Source organism: Rissa tridactyla, chromosome 1 (assembly GCF_028500815.1).
Source record: "Rissa tridactyla isolate bRisTri1 chromosome 1, bRisTri1.patW.cur.20221130, whole genome shotgun sequence".
In the NCBI taxonomy this organism is placed as follows: domain Eukaryota; kingdom Metazoa; phylum Chordata; class Aves; order Charadriiformes; family Laridae; genus Rissa; species Rissa tridactyla.
The window spans coordinates 59,657,379-59,677,001 of record NC_071466.1 but is presented as its reverse complement, the minus strand read 5'-3'; the positions used below and the strand labels follow the sequence as shown (position 1 = coordinate 59,677,001).

Below are 19,623 nucleotides of genomic sequence, written 5' to 3'. Positions count from 1 at the left end.
CATATGGTTGCCTATGGCTGGGGGTTAAAGTGTTTCTGACTGTAGTAATGGCAATGCTCAACTTCTCTTTCTCCTCTGCTTCTCAAGTCCGGAGACTGCAGGACCAAACTAAAATCCCTCTGCTCCAACTTACCCATCTCTCCATAATATCCTATAAATAAAACACAGAGTAAGTAGATACAGATGCATACAACAAAACACTTTTGTTGTATCTTAACTTCACCGAGTTGTATAAAGCAACAGGCCCTTACCCAGCACCTACTTCTTCCCATTGATTATCCTCGGACCACACCTGCTGCAGTTTCCTTCTATGAGGATAGGAGAGTTTAAAGTTAAGACCTTTGTGGTCTTCTCAACAGAGGCTTTGAGAGACCGGATATTCAGTAATATTCCCATTAAATACAGTTATTTAAGGAAAAAGATTAATAGAACAATATACCAAAATTTAATTTTCAACTTTCTAAACAAATGCATTATTATCATATTATCATGAACCAACTGAGATGCACCATTGAAGCCTCTGTAAAAATAAATAATGCACCATTTAGACCCTTCTTTAATTTTTACATAAATAAAATCTTCCCCATGTTGTTAGATCTCGATTTGCTCTAACAACAGTGGTCACACCTCCTACTCTCCAGGAATCCGATCTCACTCAGGTTACAGTCCGTCTGATTACCACATGCTTTCATAGCCACTTTTTTCACACTGCAAGTGGAATACAGGAACGAAACACTGAAAAGAAGATAAAAGCAAGTAACACCAACCAGTACATAGTTACCAGTGAAACGTTGTGGTACAAGCTGCTTCTCCTTACTGGATAATCAATAACACCGTTTTCAGATCTTCATTATATTACAATTACCTGTGCAAATGGAGCAGCAATTTTTATACTTTCCCTTATTTGATTAGTGGAATTTGAACATATTTAAAGTTAGTGTAAAGTAGTCCTTCAGTTCATCAGCACTCCTACATATCTGTGAACAACATTTGTGAATAACGATCATAATGACCATTTTTAAAAGCAATAAGCCATTAATGTATATTTGTGCTTGATTAATTTTTTTTTTACAGCTTTTTATCTTGCAGTAAGTATTTCAGAGATGTGAAAACAAGAAAAGAAGACAAAACCAGAAGATTGAACCATGGGGGGGGCAGCAGAGGAGAGGAAGGATGTTAATTCCTTTTCTTGATATGGTATTTGCATATTCTGGAACTCAACCTGCTTTCTACACAGTATATACCAGCTTTAAATTTAAAAACAGATTATTTCTTTTTAATGTCAGGCTGGATTTTCACTCAGTAAGATTATATGTATTATTTTTAGTCCTAAATAATAAAAAACATTGAGAAAACTTTTAGAAGTTGTTTTCAAGCACAACTTTCAGACTCTGAAAAGCCAGTTCTACATTTTCCACTTCAGAAGGGACTTGGTGATCCTTTTGTCCTCCCCCCACTTCATTCTCATTCAAGTGTAATGAAGTAACATGAAATCACTTTGCAAAATGTCAAAACCTCTCCACCTTCCGTTCTTCATTTTTTTTTGCACTGCTGCTGCAGACAGGACAGAGGCCACAGTAAGGAGTTAACAAATAGGCCGGTATGACGAGAAGGGGCACAGACTAGAAAATAAAACTGTCAGTAGTTTTTTCGTTGTCATTCCCAGAAAAAAACTTCAGCCCTAAAGACTGCAATATATTTGGGTCTTAGGAAATGCTCTAGAGACCAACCCCATGCCCCATAATAACGGAACTGACTTTAGCAGTACAACAACAGAGATAAACGTGACTTGCAGCAGCAATAAGGCAGCTGTTAACAATACTCCAGGAATTCAGGTACTTTAATAATTATACTTTCTGCTCAGCTATAAGGAGGACTAGGAAATAAGGCAACCTATTGACTTGTATCTTGGTTTCATTTCCAAAATCTTAATATTTACATACTCCTCTGCAATCAACTTTGAAGAGAGAAGAGATAGTCACTGTGGGACATTTTAAGGTCCAGCACTGCTGCTTTCTGCATCTGTCATTTATTCTAATTTTCACAAAGGGAAAAAGTTGCTCAGCTGCAGAGATTTACCACAGCTGAAATAACAAGGGTCTATAATATCAGCATTTCATCAGGAGAACATTGCAGGGCATGCTCTTTCCTAACATGAAAGAAATGAAATTAACTAACGTTTTGTCTTCAAAACACTATGATCTGTGGGTGCAACGTGTTGCATTACTTGTGTGAGATGGGAAAGTCTACAACAAGCGTGTAATAGAGTGCAGCAGTATTTAAAGCTTGAGACAGTTTTGGAGATGGAGATCCAGAATGCTCAATTAAAGGCTCTGATGACCATCTCTGATTCCGTAGATACACGTATTCCCATACAGACAGCCTACCGTAACAGACAGCCTACCGTAACTGTTCTGCTCATTATCTAATTGAATAGGACAGAGAAACTACAAATTCGAAGTCAACTTTTAGACTGGAAGTGGAGGAGGAGGTTTGCTTGGATTTTTTGTTTTCACTAGTGAGAGTAATAGTTTTACCTCTAGCATCACTTGTGTGTCTACTTTTCAAAGTTCTTGCATTATATGCATGTTTACCCCTGTAGTCAAGCACTACAGTTTCTTAAAAGGGAATCCAGCTTGTGATGCTGAGCTTTACCACAGTAAAAGGACAGTTCCTGGCTGCACCCACTTCCCACAACACTATGAATTTTGCTTTCACATCTTGCTTCTTGGTCCTACTTCAGGCGCAGAGTGGAGACCCGCAAATTTTACTTAAAGCTTCCCAGAGCCCAGTGGCCAGGATAATATTCTGAGATGTGGACAAGGTCAGCTGAAGCAACAGCCAGCAGCTTAACTTGCCAGACCGGTTTACAGGCAAAACTAACAAAGGTATTTACAAGAAGAGAACTGTGGTATTAGAGAAATGAGAAGAGTAACAAATAAAAAGAACAAATTAACCAAAAGTTCCTGTTCCAGTTTCCCCTCCCACATTTGGGATTACCTCTCCATAAAACAGAAACAACACAATCATGCAAATACCCATGTATATATATATACACAATCATACAAGTACCCACAGAAACAAGCTTAAGTGGGTCACACCTTACCAGGCTGACAACAGTTGACATTTTGCCCAACCAGGCAGGTCCTCTGTCCAAGCACGTGGTCTGCAGCAATGCATGTGCCCTATAGCCTGAGGGAAAAGACGCCCGGTCCTGGCTAGCAGCACTCTGGGATCTACTAGCACGAGGACAAACTTCTCAGTCAGCTTGGTAAATGCTGGGACACATCAAGAGTAAGAATTCATGGAAAACTCTGCCCCAAAATTTAAATATTTATGTTGTCTCTAGACAGAATTCTTTTAAATTTAGTTTCCAAAATTTTGCCAGAGCAGCACTTTAGTCATCAAAACGGATTATCAGTCTCCAATCTATACACACTGTACTATGACTGGTGAGGTCAGGAGACCAAGGCTGGTGAGGGGTCTGGAGACCAAGTCATATGAGGAGAGGCTGAGGGAGCTGGGCATGTTTAGATTGGAGGAGGCTGAGGAGAGACCTCATTGCCCTCTACAACTACCTGAAAGGAGGTTGTAGAGAGGTGGGTGTTGGCCTCTTCTCCCAGGTGAATAATGACAGGACCAGAGGAAATGGTCTGAAGCTGTGGCAGGGGAGGTTGCGATTAGACATTAGGAAGAATTACTTTACTGCAAGAGTGGTCAGGCACTGGAACAGCCTGCCCAGGGAGGTGGTTGAGTCACCATCCCTAGAGGTATTTAAAGAAACGTCTAGATTTGGCACTTCAGGGCATGCTCTGAAGGGCAGAGATTGTAGGTTGTTGTTTTGCGGGTTGTGTGTGTGTAGGGTTGGACTTGATGATCTCAAAGGTCCTTTCCAACCATGAAGATTCTATGACCCTCAAAAAAAAAGTAGCTATAGAAATGGATGCTGCATTTAGTCAAAAAGAAAACCCTACAATGAAAAAGTGCATGTTTCACAAATATTTCATGACTGCAACATTAAACATTTAATTGTACACTTAAATTACTGATAAGTTTATCCATTGTTATGAAAGTAAAACCATGTGTATCTTATGACTTTGCTTTTCTGATGGTTTGAGAACAAAATATTTGAAGATTTAAGAGTATTTTTAGAGTGTAAGTTTATTGTTACAGATTATTTCCCCATCATAACTGAACATGCACTTTCATACAGAAAAAGAAATACATAACAAAAGTTACATCCAGACAAAAACAAGGCAAGCATCACATGAGATTTAGATATTAATAATGAAATCATAAAGATAAAAATAAATTCTTACACAGGGCAAAATTCTTGAGCATCACACCAGTAATCAATGTATAGAAACAATGCTAGAAGGAAAGAGAAAGAAAATAGCTTATTTATATTAGGAGTCAGAAATCACTACCACGATTTGGGGTTAGCCTTTGAACTTTGGTGTTAGCATTTTGGGTTAAGTTTGCACCCCTGCTATCAATGTTTAAAAGTACCACTTCCTAAAAAGAAAATAGGGAAGTATATAGTAGCTGTCAGAGGAGAAAGTGAATCTGTTACCTTCTATTACTGAACCAGAGGAACAGACAAAGGCAGCCAAACCTTATTTGCACGTTTATAACCTAATATCACTGAATTGGGATGAATAAAATTAATGGTGTATCTTTACTGCATCTCATAGAATCATAGAATTGCCTAGGTTGGAACGGACCTTTCATATCATCTAGTCCAACCACCAACCTAACTCTGACAAAAACCATCACTAAACCGTATCCCCAAGAGGCAAAGCAAGGAACTGTACTCAGATCCTACGCAAGCAGCCATCCTAACGAACATCAGAACTACATAGCCTCATAATGGATTGCTACAGTAAATTGGTAAATTCAAGTGAGAGAAAACAGGTGTTGCCAAACTTAAAATAATAATTCATACATTCCATTAAATGTGTAGATGGGTCATAGATTCAAATACGATTTCAAATAGATTCAATGTGCGACACTGCTTGTAAATAATAAAGATGTTTCATAGGAGCAGGGTTGATTTGTTTAGAGACCAAAATTGGCAATATTTTTCAGTTACAGAATACAAAAAGCAAAATGTAGTGTTCAAAGGGAAAAGGCAACCTTCTCAGCAGTTCCCACTGATCCTGGGTGCTTAAAAATTCTCTTCAGGGCTGAGCAGCCAACTTGAAATCATCTGATATGCGTCTTCAAATAATTCAACAGATATACTAACAGAGAAACAACCTTGCAACCTTTTTTAATTTTGAACTTAGAAAACTGAGTATATAAAACTGCACTGCATCCTTCTTCAATAGCAGAGGGATTGTTTCACGTCTGTGATTAGCAGGGTCGATGGAAAAGTGAGTTTTTACCTACAGAATTTAGCTTTTTGGTAGAGAATTACCATATTTTTCAAGACAAAATTTCAACAACCAGTCTTTTAGACAGATGTCCACGAAGTCAGAGTTGCAATATGTAAGAAAGGAAGGGAGACTTAAGGAGACTTCCTTAGACTGCAGTCTAAGTCAGATCTGGTCATTCCATGGGACTATTATGAGAAAGACAGCTGCACATTGTACAGCGGAAGAATATCACAGAATGGTAGTCACAAAACAAAACAAAAAAAAAGAAAAGGAAATAGGCAAAAAGAAAAAAAAAAAAACACAGGAAAAAGAGGAGAAAAAAAAGTCATGTCCAACAATCACCTGACACCCTTGATTTTTCTTTAGATTTTCTCCTCCCTTCAGACAGAAAAGGCAAAAAAAGTATTCAAACAGATCAAAATTGGGAGTTGATAAGCACTCAGAACTCTTCAGTCAACAGAACTATTTAAAACATTTTCAGCTCACTGCCCCAAGATCTTACTGAAGAAGTATTTCAGGGACAAAATAGTAGTTGGAACGCTGAAGCAATTATTACTGTTGACTCGGCTTTGAATGGTGAAGCAAGAGGGTTCTGGAGCGGTGGACAGGGACGGATAAAGAAATCAAAACATCCCTTACACAGATATTGTGACACTAGCTTTGCCTACTGATTTTTAGAAGACTACACACCAACAATATCAACTAGAATTAAATGAATTTAAGAAACTTGTATACGGTTTGAGGTATTATTCATCCCACCCTCAAGTTATTGGAGGGGAAAAAAATGGGCAAATTAAGTTTTTAAAATCGTGGTTACATAAAATTAAACAAGAGATGCAACAGTGACTCTTATTTACATCAGAAAACTCATTAGATCCCAAAGTAAGGATCAAGTATCATAACACAGCATGTAAGAAGAATGAAGAGTAAATACTGCCTACCAGCCCTACTAGATCTGTAAATTTAAGTTGGAAAAGATACCTATTTCTCATTGAAAACTGTAAGGAATAAATCACTTAATTGCAAGGGCCATCTTGAGAAAATAAATACAGATATATTAATCTTATAGATAGGAACTGGCAGCATACCAGCTTAAAAAAAAAAAAAAAAAGTATTGAAGAGGCAGGTTTTGCTTGGATTTCTTTTCCAGACAAAAGAGATTTTAAAGATGTTTACAGAGGAAGAAGAAGAGAAAAAGGAAGCACCAACAGAAAGGCAACATTGGAAACAGTGCTGAGGAGTTATTTACCTGGGAGGTACAAAACTATTGGTAAAAACTTCCAGTGATTACTCTCAGCTGGGTGTGCCGAACTGTAATGCAGCTGCTTCTGGTGTGATAATTGTGACTGCTAATGCTCTCAGTCAGATCACAAGACTGAAGCATATTACAGAGATACTACTTAAACTACACCATGGAAGCAAATGAGACACGAATTCATACTACTACCACTCAAGAACAAGTCTTACTAATGAGGTATGCTACCCTCACATTGCAGGAGTGCGTTGCTGGACAGGTCTGTCGCTTTAAAATTTATGGTCCTGTCACAGTGTAACCCGAAGGTAATTTCAGTAGAAAATAGGAACCTATCTCCTACTGCTTGCATTCAAATCTCATCTTCACTCAACAAGACGCAACTCCCCACCATGACCTTACTATTTACACCTGGAGGCGTAGTGTTTCCAACTGAGAGCCACCAAAAGAACTGATAGTTTTCCTAGATATAAACAAGTATAAATTGTTCTGAGGTTCACTGTGGAGATGGTATTTCAATTGTACCACGTGCATCACTTCGATACGCTAGACGACCCTGAATAAGGACAGAAGATGAGGGAAGGGAGAACAGACATGTTGGCTTCGGATGGGATAAAGGTATCATCATTTTTGCAGAAGGTGCAGTTATACAAATGTTTAAATCAATTAATTGTGTTGCCCACCTAAGGATGATCCAGTCGCTCCTCTTCTCCCCCCCAACAACTATTTGAACCCCCTGAGTAGTCTAAGTTCAGAACAAGTCCTTGGGAAAATGGATTAATGGAAACAGCAAAGGTGAGGCTCTCAAAAAAGCATGGCAAACGTGATTTCAGAGCAACTGTGCAATTCTACATGTGTATCACTCTCCACAGTACTTGACCATGTTAACGCATTACTTTACATGTACTTTTAACATCATGCCACAGGCAACGCACCAGGTTCTGTGCTGTATCTGCCTTATAAACAGATAAGGACTCCATCAACAAGGCTGCCTAAAAACCACTGGATTCATTTAGAACTGGAAATCTTTTCCATAAAAGAAAATGTAAATATGCCCTTATTTAATAAGAAGGTTCTTTGATAATTTGAATTTATCTGAGTTTCATGTGAACATACGACCTCCTCTGAGCCCCTTCTCTAACATTGGTTCAGCATCTCCTACAGCCTCCAAAGAGGTCAAAAAGGACCACCAGCTTGAGGCATTCACTAACAGTGACTATGCCTCTCACACTACATCACAGGAAATAAAACGTACCATAACCTTAAAAGCCTTTTTAGAAGAAACCTTTACTGTCTCTAAGCAATCAAATCACCAGGTTTTCCCTCCTACTGTTGCTCATATCCTATAGTGGAAAGACAAGAAATGTACGCAGATGAACGGCTTTTGCACTTGATGCCAATATGAGTGTTCTCAAAGTATATTAAATCCCTTAAACAATAATTAAGCACCAAATGAACCATTTAAAAATTCACTGCTACCATTAGAACAAATTAAATTAAGCCAAGATTATCACATTAAGTCTGCTCAACCCAAAAGCAGATTATTTCACATGGTACCTGTTTAGCTATGTGTAAACTGTTTTTCAAAACACCTGACAGTAAAGACAGGCCAGCAAATACATGCAAATAAGTAAATGAGATAACTAGGTAACTCATATTCAAAGTATAATGGTGAAATAGCTCTTTATTTTCCCCCCCTACAGCAGTTAAGATGCTCAGTTTCCAGGTTTCTGCTGTTAAAAATTGACAGTTTTCACATTCTAACGTATTCTATTACCCAGTTTACAAAGCTGTGTTCCTCGTGATTAGCACCTGTATTTTACCTGCTGATTCTTGTGGGGGAGAAGTGAATAAAGAGAGAATTTCCACGGGATTTCTTAAATATCTAGAAAGTCTATTTTACTGAAAACTATTTGGTTCATGTATGTGTTGTAATTTGTGACATACCTGTGACTTTTATGTCAATGAGGACAGCAGGATCTAGGTAGCTGAAAGCATGGTAGGTTACCTTCTGTGTATTATTCAAACCAGGAACTACCAAACAGGTACCATACAGGGCTGTAGGTTAAATTTAGATGTTTGAGTTATTCACAGAAGTAATCTAAATTTCAATAATTTTAAGTGGGAAAAAAACCCAACCCCACAACATTTTCAGACACAAATGTTCTACAGCTTACAAGTGAAAATAACTTAAGGTTTTAATTAAATAGAGGATGGAACTGTTTTCTTGGAGAATTCCTATCTGCCTACCCATCAGCAATCATGGCAGTGATAAACAGGTAGTGTTTGCTTGTAAGAATATTTACAGGTTCAATGCTTTTTACACCTAACACTGGTATTTTTCTTCATTTTTACTATGCAAGCAAGCACATAATTCCTATAACAAGTTAAATAGGGCCATCCTTCTAAATAGTCACCTAGCAACTAGTTAGGAACTAATTAGCTCACATTTTCATATAACAATAACTGTCAATAAAGATGATCCATTTCTCTTTAAATAGTTTAGAGGAAGTTCAAAATTATAAAAAAAGGCACAAATGTTAGGAAAAAAAATCCCAGTTGTTTCCCATGTTCCAAATGTTTTGAAACATTGGGGTTTGTTCATTTCACAAAAATATAAAAAAACTGAAGTATCTTAGTATTAAATTCCTAATAAACTAGGTTCCCATGAGATGATTATTCAAGAATATAGTAAGGTTGCAAAGTTTTTAAATTAAAAAAGAATGCTAGACAACAGACCAATTTTCAGTAAAACTACTATTTATCTTATTCAGTAACCAACTACAGTCTCTTGCATTTACAATTGCCTCCCAAAATCTTTATATTATTTTCATACAAAATTTCAGTGTAAACTAACTGGACAGGAACTAAAAAACCAGGCAAAATACAAAGGTTGAATACTTCAGTACTGAGTCTCAACAGCAGTTTACGCTACTGATGATGTCTAAGAGTGGCTACTGATGTGCCTTGTCCACACTGTTATAATGTGAAGAACCGAGAATAGCATAATTGTTCCCGAAGCTGCAAACCTCCCAGCACAAACTGACTAACGTGACATTGCAAATAACATCTAGATTTCAAAGGCACTGCAAGATAATCTTTTCAAGGAAGCCGGACATGGCATTTTATTGCCGACTGACATGGCCTTCACGTTTAACATTACTTACACTTCTATTTATGTTACTTGGAAACCTAATTATCCAACCCAGTCATTCTAACCAAGTCTGAAAGCTATCTAAAATTGAATTTGACTTCACCTCATTTTCAATTCAGTGATTAAGCCATAATTACATTACACATTTCTTTAGATTGTATCTGGAAAATAAAGAAGCAGATCAATAGAAAAAAGGATATTGCAAGCACCTTTCAAAGTTTCTACTGAATTCTTCAGTATTTACTAAGCAGGAGAGAGAATAATGCAAATAGATGTCAATTTTTATGAAAGCAAATTAACAACTTATTAAAAAACACCGGAGGGTTCTGGTGTGGGTGGTTTCACTTTCTTGTGAAAGTGGAACTATCATAGACTCATAGAACAGTTTGGGTTGGAAGGGACCTTTAAAGGTCATCTAGTCCAACCCCCCTGCAATGATCAGGGATATCTTCAACTAGATCACGTTGCTCATAGCCACAAATTTGGGCATGAATCTAGAAGTTATACTTCTTTGTAGTTTGAGAAAACATTTTTCTCGGTGCTATATGTTGTTACAAATTCACAATTAACAGCTCTTCTTTATAGTGTTTTTTTTACAAAGACACTGAAAGGCCAGAAGCGAGCATAACACCTATTCTCACTGGCTCACACGATGTCTATTATCAACAGTATTGAATTAGAATCTCCTAATCAACACCTCTAGTCTGCTGTCGGCAGTAGACTCCACACAACAATTCTGACAACAGTCTGTGCACTCTTTGGAAGATCTACAAGAAGTGATCATGAAGGCTAAAAAACTGTGCAGGATTCTTTGTTCACTTGTTTATTGTCATTCATATTTCATATTCCTTCACAAACAATTTAACAAGTGGGATCCGGTGTGACCCTGTATGGTTGGAAGACAAATTCAAGAAATTCCTCTTCTTCTTTGCCTGTCCCACTCTAAGGTCTACCTATGTTCTGCTCCCACACCTCTTTTTCAGATCTTTTGTTTCTATAAGTTTTTCCAATTACTGGTTTCGGGTTTGGTTTTTTTTGTTGTTGTTTTTTTTCTTTTTTTTAAATAATAGTAGCATGCCATAGGGGATTACCATTTTAAGAGCATTTCGCTGGGAGTGAATTAGGCTAAACACTTTTGTAATTCCTGGTCATGGTTTTTTGGTTTGGTTTTTCTTGTTGGTATTGTGGTTTGGTTTTTTTTTTTGTGTTTCGGTTTGTCCTGGTGTTTGGTTTTTTGGTGGGGCAGGGTGCTTGCTTTTGGTGGTTTGGTGTTTTGGTGTAGTTTTTTTAACAAACAACCCATTATTACAAACTACTTAATAAAACTGGACTTCAAGGGCTTTCTCCCAGCACTCAGGAGACACATCTCCTCCCACCATCCTAAGAGATGCTCATGCACAGATTTGTTGGGAGGGGAAGTTAAATGATTACAGATATTCAGAAACCACATTCGTTAACAATGTACACCACATATCACTGCCTTTGCTGACAGCTGTCATGCATTATGAAGCTCCTAGTTTTTACCAGGAACTGAAATACTGTTACCCCCCATCGCTTCAGGTCATAGCCAAAAATGCTGGTTGACAAGACTTGAAAGACATACAGCATGCCTAAACTACCCAATAACAAATAATTTATATCTTATGCAGAGACAGGACATAAATCAGTCATTTTTTCATTGAAGTAGCTGACAATACATCCACTGGATAGCAAAACTTCCTCCTCAGAAGCAATTAGACTTTCTCATGCCTCTGCAAGGTCAAGCACGTTGAGAAAGATCTATTGGACTACAGGTACTCATGATGTCAAATTGGTAAAATTGAAACAAGCGTCCTGTGGCCTATTTCTCTTTCTCCCTTCATGAGAAAGAGTTTCTATTGCTAGAGATTCTTTTCTAATCTTGTCCTCACGCGCAAGTTCACTACATCTCTGTCAAGACTATAAATGCTGGAGCAGGAGTGTAAAATTAGCAGTGGCATCTTGACTTCTATCTTAGGGTTACAAGGTAGCCATACTGAAACACTTCTAGCATTGTAGTTAATTAGTCTGCATCTTAAAGACACTGAAGCATAGAGTACAAAGCAACGAAGTGCCTAGAGTATTCAGAACAGGTAGTGTTCTGTATATACAAGAATATACAACATGTGAATGAGCCGTATAGATACTGCTTATGGCATAACTTATCCTGTACGTGTGACACGAACGCCCACTTTGTGAATGCACACGTAGATGAGGGAGACCACCATCATTAGATCTGCTCCAGTTTTTGATGAACACCTGCCAACGTTATCCCAGCGGCCAGCACATGGCATATACAGTCAGGCATGACAGCTGCAATGCCCAAGCCAAAAAAGAGCATATCTAACAGGTTCATATACTTTCTTATTTGTCAGCCAAAGGTGACAGCTCTTAGCCTAACAGAGGCCACGGGTGGTAGAGCAGTGGCCACATGGTGTGAGCAGGGCTGTGAAGTTTCCTTTGCTGGGCAGCAAAATTTGAAGATTTAGAAACAAAGGGCAATCTCAGAGGGATAAGAAAGAAAAAACACTCACCCAGGATTCAGTCCCTTCTCCATAAAGTAGCAGAGTCTGACGTAGAACAGCAACAGGAATTTCTCCCACAAAGCAATAGAAATTCAGTGAAGATGCAGACCATCAGGCCACAGAGACTCTGGCCTTGAAAGCAGCTCCTGGGCTGTTTTCATATCCCACTCAGCAACTACCAGCTGAGTGTGCAGCTGTTCCAAAAGTTATTACAAGAGAATGACTCTGGCACTGATATTGCCTAGATGTGAAAATTATTGCTGGAATAAGAAGATTTGGAACACGGAGAAAAGAAAACAGGTGTTGTTCACAACATACAGGAGACCTACAAAAATACAATACAGTGGAGAAAATTCATATTAAGCCTCAAACTAGAAAGTTACCACTCCTCACTTTAAAAAGTGAAGCAAGTTGTTAGACGTAGAGACCAGTATAAGGGACGAGAAGTACATCAGAACAGAATTAATACTGTTGAGGTTTTTATTACTAAGAAGGAAGCCCAAGCAGCAAGACAGGTTACTTAAAAGAACTTGCAAAGTGGATTTTGAGTGCCTAGGAAGCCAAAGGTCTCCCAAATAGTTTTTTTACTGATAGGTCATTATCAAAGGGTTTGTTCCAAAGCTGCCTGCCTGCAGCGCACACCTGCAAGACCAGTGCTCCTCAGTCATGGAAATATATACAATGAGGAAGAATTTGAGGTTACGCAGCAAAACAAGGTGACATGTAAGCATAAGAAGGCTCCTTCTTTTTTTTGTAAGCAAGGATCCAGAAAAGCCTACAAAATTTAAACATCGACGAAGCTTACAGACATTTGGATTGCAAGTATTTTATGAATTCTGAAATGCAGTGCCACTTTGTTTTAAAGCCAAAATGAAATTAGAAGACAATATTTCAACACAATTAGCACTGATACTTGAGTAGTACCAGAAAAGGGCACTCTCACCTTCCGAGCAAGAGATGCAGTATATGACTGTGAACATCAAGGAACTTATTCAAGCACCAAGGGAAGAAAAGAAGAAAGACAAAAGTTGAGACAGGTGTTGCAAGACAGCTCTAAAGGGAAAAGAGACTTCAATCTGGGACTCTCCCCCACAAATGCCATAGTTAGACAAATACAATTTTATTCAGAAACCATTAAGAAGAAAGAAGTTGTTACAGACCAACAAAAAGCAACTGTTCTAAAATGTTAAAATGATTAAAGCAAAATACTACTTTCCCCTTCCCCCCAGCATAATTTCTTTTATTTATATTATGTGGAGGGACAATAACAGCAGTAAGCTTATTGCAAGATTACAGCAGTAATAGAGGGGTTAAGCTTAAAAAAAAGTATGCACTACAGTAGCGGCATTGTAAAGCAAGGGTTTTTTTCCTCCTCTTTCCACTGATCTTCACATAAAGCTATATTTAAATGTCATCAACTTCAGCATCGGTTAATAATTTTCACAATTCTTTCACATGAAATCAGTCCCCCTTTTCCAAAAAAGTGGTGGAAGGTGATGCCAATACAAATGAAGCAATTATGTCAGAAATCAAGTCAAACCATTTTCCTTTTTGTTCACTATAACAGTCTTTAAGTGTGATTAATCAAATCAACCTTCCCTTTCCAGGTAGAGCTGTAATTGCTAAGTGCAAATTAAAGCATATTACATATGACATGTGATACTTAATCTGAAGACAAATTTTTATTAAGGTTTAAGTGAAACTTTGTTAAATGAGTTAAATATACTCACTGAATATATCTTAACATTACAAACATGCCCTACCAGAAAAGAAAGAGTATTACAAAAATACTGTAAACCCCATAGATAAGCAAACCCCAATTGCTTGACAAAAAACAGAAAGTAACAGCAATAACATGCTTGTAAGAATAAACAGAATATCTTCACAGATCCTAATATGCAGTTTAAAATGGGATAGCAAATAATTCTGCATACTTATAAAAAAAACCAAACCAAACCAAAACATCACAAACCTAGGATCTCAAACCTAATTCTTTTTCAGCATAATACACAACACTCCTTCACAAAGATAAAGCAGAACTACATCCACTACTGGAGTAAGCTGACACAATTTCTATGATTTTAGTAGTTGCTGACAACTGTTGTGAAAGCCATTGCTACCACTGTCCCCTAAGCAAACAGGGGCAAGGAAATTACCCAGGTAAGGAATTTAAAGGATGAGAGTTGATACCCTTACTCAATACTCCAAGGTTTATTTTACCTTCTTAATTTTGCATCTACTGATAACCGTATCAATGCTTTCTGATGCGATTAAATACAATTCTTTGTCCTACCATTTGTGTAAGTAACTGCAAACCTATTTTATTAACAGAAGCTGGAACAGAACAATATTGTCTCAGAAATGCAAACAGGAAGAAGCAGCTCACAGAACCTCTGAAAAACTGCCACAAGCTGACAAGAAAAAAATATATAATCCAAAAACAAACCTACAAAACGTGACATGGGATAGGGATATCACTTCAGTTCAAAAAAGAAAAAAAAAAAAAAAGTATAGCGTTAGTAACAGAATCCAATCTTCCGTGCAAAACAGCCAAAATGAAACATATTAAAGGATGTACAATTATGAAGAGTTAATCAATTCCTTTTAGAAGTGTTTTGTCCTATGAATAATACTCCATCTAAAGGATTTGCCCCACCCTCAAAAGACTTTATTGTTTAGGTCACAGAACAGCTAATAACATCTGTATTAACAATGAAACCTTACAATATATTTATATATAAAAATAATTCCAAGACACCTATTCAGTATCCTGTGCTTCAAGTACACCATCAGTCCTCTTAAAAAGATCGCGTACCCGAAATAACTACACTGCTCTGTATCATCAGAAAAAGCATGTCATATCAGAAACCACAATGTTTTCTATCCAATTCACATTATAAGCCCACCATTTAGAATGTAAGCACAAAAGTAAAATAATTTAAGTTAGGCATGAGACTGTCATACACCAAGATGATTTCAAGGTTGTAAATCCTCTTAGTTTAATGTGAATTAAGGCAGAATAGAAAGGGCTCTCAATATCTAAACTCAATTCAGTTTGAAGACTCTTTAGTTTAAGTACAACTTGTGTAACTGTGCCATAGCACAAGCAGTGAATCAAGAGAACTTAGTCTCCAGTAAATGTCTCTTCTTTTATCCCCTGAACGCGGGCAGCCCAGTCCCTTAGGTCAGCTTTCCTCTCACGCAGCCTACAACATGGACAGCATGCTCTGACAACACACATGCTATAAGGGATCCAGCAGGTGTATGATGACTGCCCAGCTGGCTGCCACTATATGGAACAGGATACAGGCTCGGTTCCCCCTCAACAGGGAAAAAGTGCCATTTTATTTCCTACTTTCAACAGTCACGGAGAAGAAATCTAGCACCTTTGGGAGACCTATTTTTCTTTCCAATCTGACAATTGGCCAATAGCTTCAGAAATTATTTTAGGGAACGGAAGATGCATTTGATGAGTCAGCTGACAGACAGAGAGCAAGCCTTTGAAATTTACCTCATCATGTCAGAAATCCAGAATGAAATGTCCTTGCGGGTAAGACTCACATAATCCAAGTGTGAATTTGTTTTATTCAGTTCTCATTTTTCATTCAGTAAGAGCAGTGTTTCCTGTAGGGTGGATATATCCAAACTACCCGCACAATGAAGAATAAAGTAGAGACGCTAAAAGGTAGATTTCAAGAAGCCTTCGCTGCTAGGAACCTTCTAGGTGTGAAAGCTTAATGCAGACTTATCTATTCCACTGAGCAATACCCAGTCTCTGGTACCCGAAACACCTTTTTAAACTTAAGTCAAGCCACACCTAAACCATTATGCAATTACCACGCTTGTCCTCTTGTTTTTCCTGTTAATTGTTGAACAGCACTTCTAATAGGCTATCACTAGTTCAAAATATTGTTACAAAGCAGAAACAACTTTATCACTGAATTCCATCCATGCTGCACTCCTGTCATTATGCACATTTCAAATTACTACTTTAATACCTCATCAAACTTGCACTCATCTGGCATGGGCAGCACGGTATGAGGAAGGGGAGGAAGAGAAAGACAAAAAAAAGGGAGAGAGAAGAAATAAAAAGGTACAGTTGACCAAGTAGTATAAGAGACATCTAACTCTCCATACCACATCAAGACAGCATTTCATAGTCTTGACTTTAAGTCTAATAGTAAATACATTGTTACCTCTGAAATCTGGCATTTTTACATGCAGTTTTCCTTGCACTTCTGGCAGATGCATAGAATGTGTTCGGTTGGAAGGGACCTTTACAGGTCATCCAGTCCAACCCCCCTGCAGGAAGCAGGGACATCTTCAACTAGATCAGGTTGCTCAGAGCCTCATCAAGCCTGGCCTTGAATGTCTCCAGGGATAGGGCCTCCACCACCTCTTTGGGCAACCTGTTCCAGTGCCTCACCACCCTCATGGTGAAGAACTTCTTCCTAATGTCTAATCTAAACCTACCCTGCTCTAGTTTAAAACCGTTGCCCCTCGTCCTATCGCTACATGCCCTTGCAAACAGCCCTTCCCCAGCTTTCTCATAGGCCTCCTTCAGGTACTGGAAGGCCACTGTAAGGTCTCCCCAGAGCCTTCTCTTCTCCAGGCTGAAGCCTTCTCTTCTCCATGCATGTCTAACCGCCTTTACTACCTGTTATTTTTTCCTCCATAAACAGTCATCTCTTGAAGCTAACCATGTTATTTGAGAAATATTTCAAAATAAATAAACACTATGAAAGTCAAGTGATGTTCACTCACAGAAAGCAATCTAACAGCTCACTGTAGCAGGCAATGTGGGGTTTCCTTAGCAGACATTTCAGTCTGAATGCATGTCCAGTGACATTACCTGCTGCAGAGCTGCTCTTCCTGTTTCGCTGCTCGCGTGAGGGAAATAAAATATTCCTCCCCGACCCCAGCAGTGCTCAGGATCCAAAGTTTAAACCACATCTTTCACGCGTGAAGAAAGAAGTATCAGATTCTAAGTTGTCAGTCCTCAGAATGACACTCTGTACGCAGAGTACGCAATCATTTGCAGTGCATATAAAAGTATTTTTCATCTTCTGAAAAAATTTTCCTTTCATGACACAGTCCACCACAACTGCTATTTGTTGTAAAATTCTACATAGACCGTCACTTTTTGCCTAAACGTACTGAGATGCTTCATGAAGTCTCTGGATTTACAAAGTTTTCTTCAAAGCTGCCTTAATTACGGGTAGGGTTGGGGCTCTCTTTTTAATTAAGAATTGGAAGCCAAAGACAAGACGATTGGTAGTCACAACATTAATCTTTTTGCTGTACCTAACAACTTCATTTAGTGTTTAAGACACAAGCCTTTGTGGAGTTGCTGTCCTGTTGAGCTGAAGTTGATGTACTTGCTAGGAAGTTACTTCTGCCTCCTCTGTCCTCCTCTGAGATGTAACAGATGTGCTCTCAGGAAATTGAATCTGATAGGAAACACTCTCACTGACTTCAATGAACTCTCACAAGGCTAAAACAGAAAAATAAGGTTCACAAGTAACAAAGGAACCCAACACATTTCATTTAAAATACGAAGACTTCTCTGACAGTGGGAAAGAATTCCTGCATCAGCAACGAGATTTAGAAAATATACTGTCTGTTAATATTATCATTAACACTTAGGAAAGGTGTATTTTAACAATTTCCAGGACAAACTGTACATACAACTGCTTTCATCATTGGAGAGGAATAACACCACTCATACAATACACATTAAACAGCAGACTCCAGCCCTTAACTACCTAGCACAGTTGAGCAGCTTCATGCTACATTAGTCTGGTAACGCAAAGAGAACCCAAAAATAGAGACATTTTTAACCTGGACTGTCTAAGACTCCAAGGAAATGAGGCTTAGGCAGTCGCACATCTGTTCACTTGTCACATTTATCTTCTAAACTTGCTGGCCAATTTCAACTAAATTTGATAAAGGGTTTGGAGACTCAAAAATAATTAAGGTCCTGCAAATTCTACAAAAATTAGAAGCTGAGTACAAGAGAGACACCTACATAATGCTCTTACTGAAGGCAAAGGAGCTTTAACCAATCTGTTATCCATCACCTAACTAATGGAATAAACACACTCTGTGTGTGTGTATATAAATATTTGAGTAAATATTTTGTGTGTGTATATACATTTGAGTATATATACATTGTATATATTCAAAATCTAACTGGACCAACCTGCTCTAGACAAACCTGCTTGAGGAAGGGGATTGGACTGAATGATCTTTAAAGGTCCCTTCCAACCCAAACCGTTCTATGATTCTGTGATCTCAAGAAGTCCCATCCAACCTAAACAATTTGGGAGTGGGGTGGTGGTGGTGGCGGTCTGGTGCGTGTGTGAGAAGGCACACCAAATGATATCAAACAGGGATGCTAAAAGACAAATTCAGGGAGAAAATAAAGAACTCCTCTTTGGAAGGTAAAGGACATAAATCCAAAGGCAACTGAGCTTTAACAGTTATGCTATTAATCATCCTTTTTCTTCAGCGACCTTCAGAATTTCACTGAAGACTTGTCACTCCACTGCTTATGTGCTATTAGCAGAATCATTTTAGAAATCATCTGTAGGGATAGAAGCTACACAACTGTAATTACACTAGTGTAAAACATACTTTCGATAGCAAAGATCATTCCTCTAACCTTTTACACTGATGTGAACGTACCCACGTTAGGAGTTGCCTAGCTTTCTAAAACATATACTCCTTATTAAATGAATACAAAACTGTAGAGATGAGGCTTAAAAGCAAAATTTATTTTGACCTGCCATTTTGGTGGAAGAGAGTGTTGGATCACAAATTCTGAAAAAATTGCTAGGGAAAAATTAAGAACCAGCGAACAGGGAATTTAGGGAAATGACCAAATACTTCCAGCCTAACTGAATGCTACAGAAGAGTCTTGTACAAGCAAATGAGCAAGAGTGGGGTCTGGAGGACCCACCAGCTGACCACCATGTGGACACCTCTTGGACAAAGTGTACACTCCTTTATGGATAGGAACAGAAGGAAGCTGAGAGGAAGACAAAGGCACTGTGTAGAAAACTACAGAGCAATACCACAGTAGATGCAGGGTGGAAGCCTGGTAAGCAGAAAGGTAATCACAGGATTACTCCCAACTGTGGACATGCAAAAGTAGGTGTCTACAAATGAGCTTGTCATGTGAACTCCTCTTACAAGCAATGGGCCATCAAACCCATTCATTCATGAAGACTGTAACACCCCCACCTTAAGAGTCAAGTCAAATGAGGAACTTAACCACACTGACAAATAGCACAG

At 38.3% G+C, this 19,623-nt stretch overlaps 1 protein-coding gene across 2 annotated transcripts in view; it reads right to left on the bottom strand.

Annotated features, from left to right (window-relative positions):
• HS6ST3 (heparan sulfate 6-O-sulfotransferase 3) overlaps window positions 1-19,623 on the bottom strand; it is a 303,593-nt gene that overhangs the window by 213,345 nt on the left and 70,625 nt on the right. Inside the window, exons 2-3 of one of the 2 annotated variants that reach the window (XM_054188970.1) lie at window positions 17,790-17,810; window positions 340-351 (exon numbers count right to left, since the gene is read on the bottom strand). The exons of the other annotated variant lie outside the window; for it this stretch is intronic. Of the exons in view, the coding sequence (XP_054044945.1) occupies window positions 340-351; window positions 17,790-17,810 (33 nt within the window). The remainder of the gene's footprint in view (window positions 1-339; window positions 352-17,789; window positions 17,811-19,623) is intronic. 2 annotated transcript variants of the gene reach the window in all.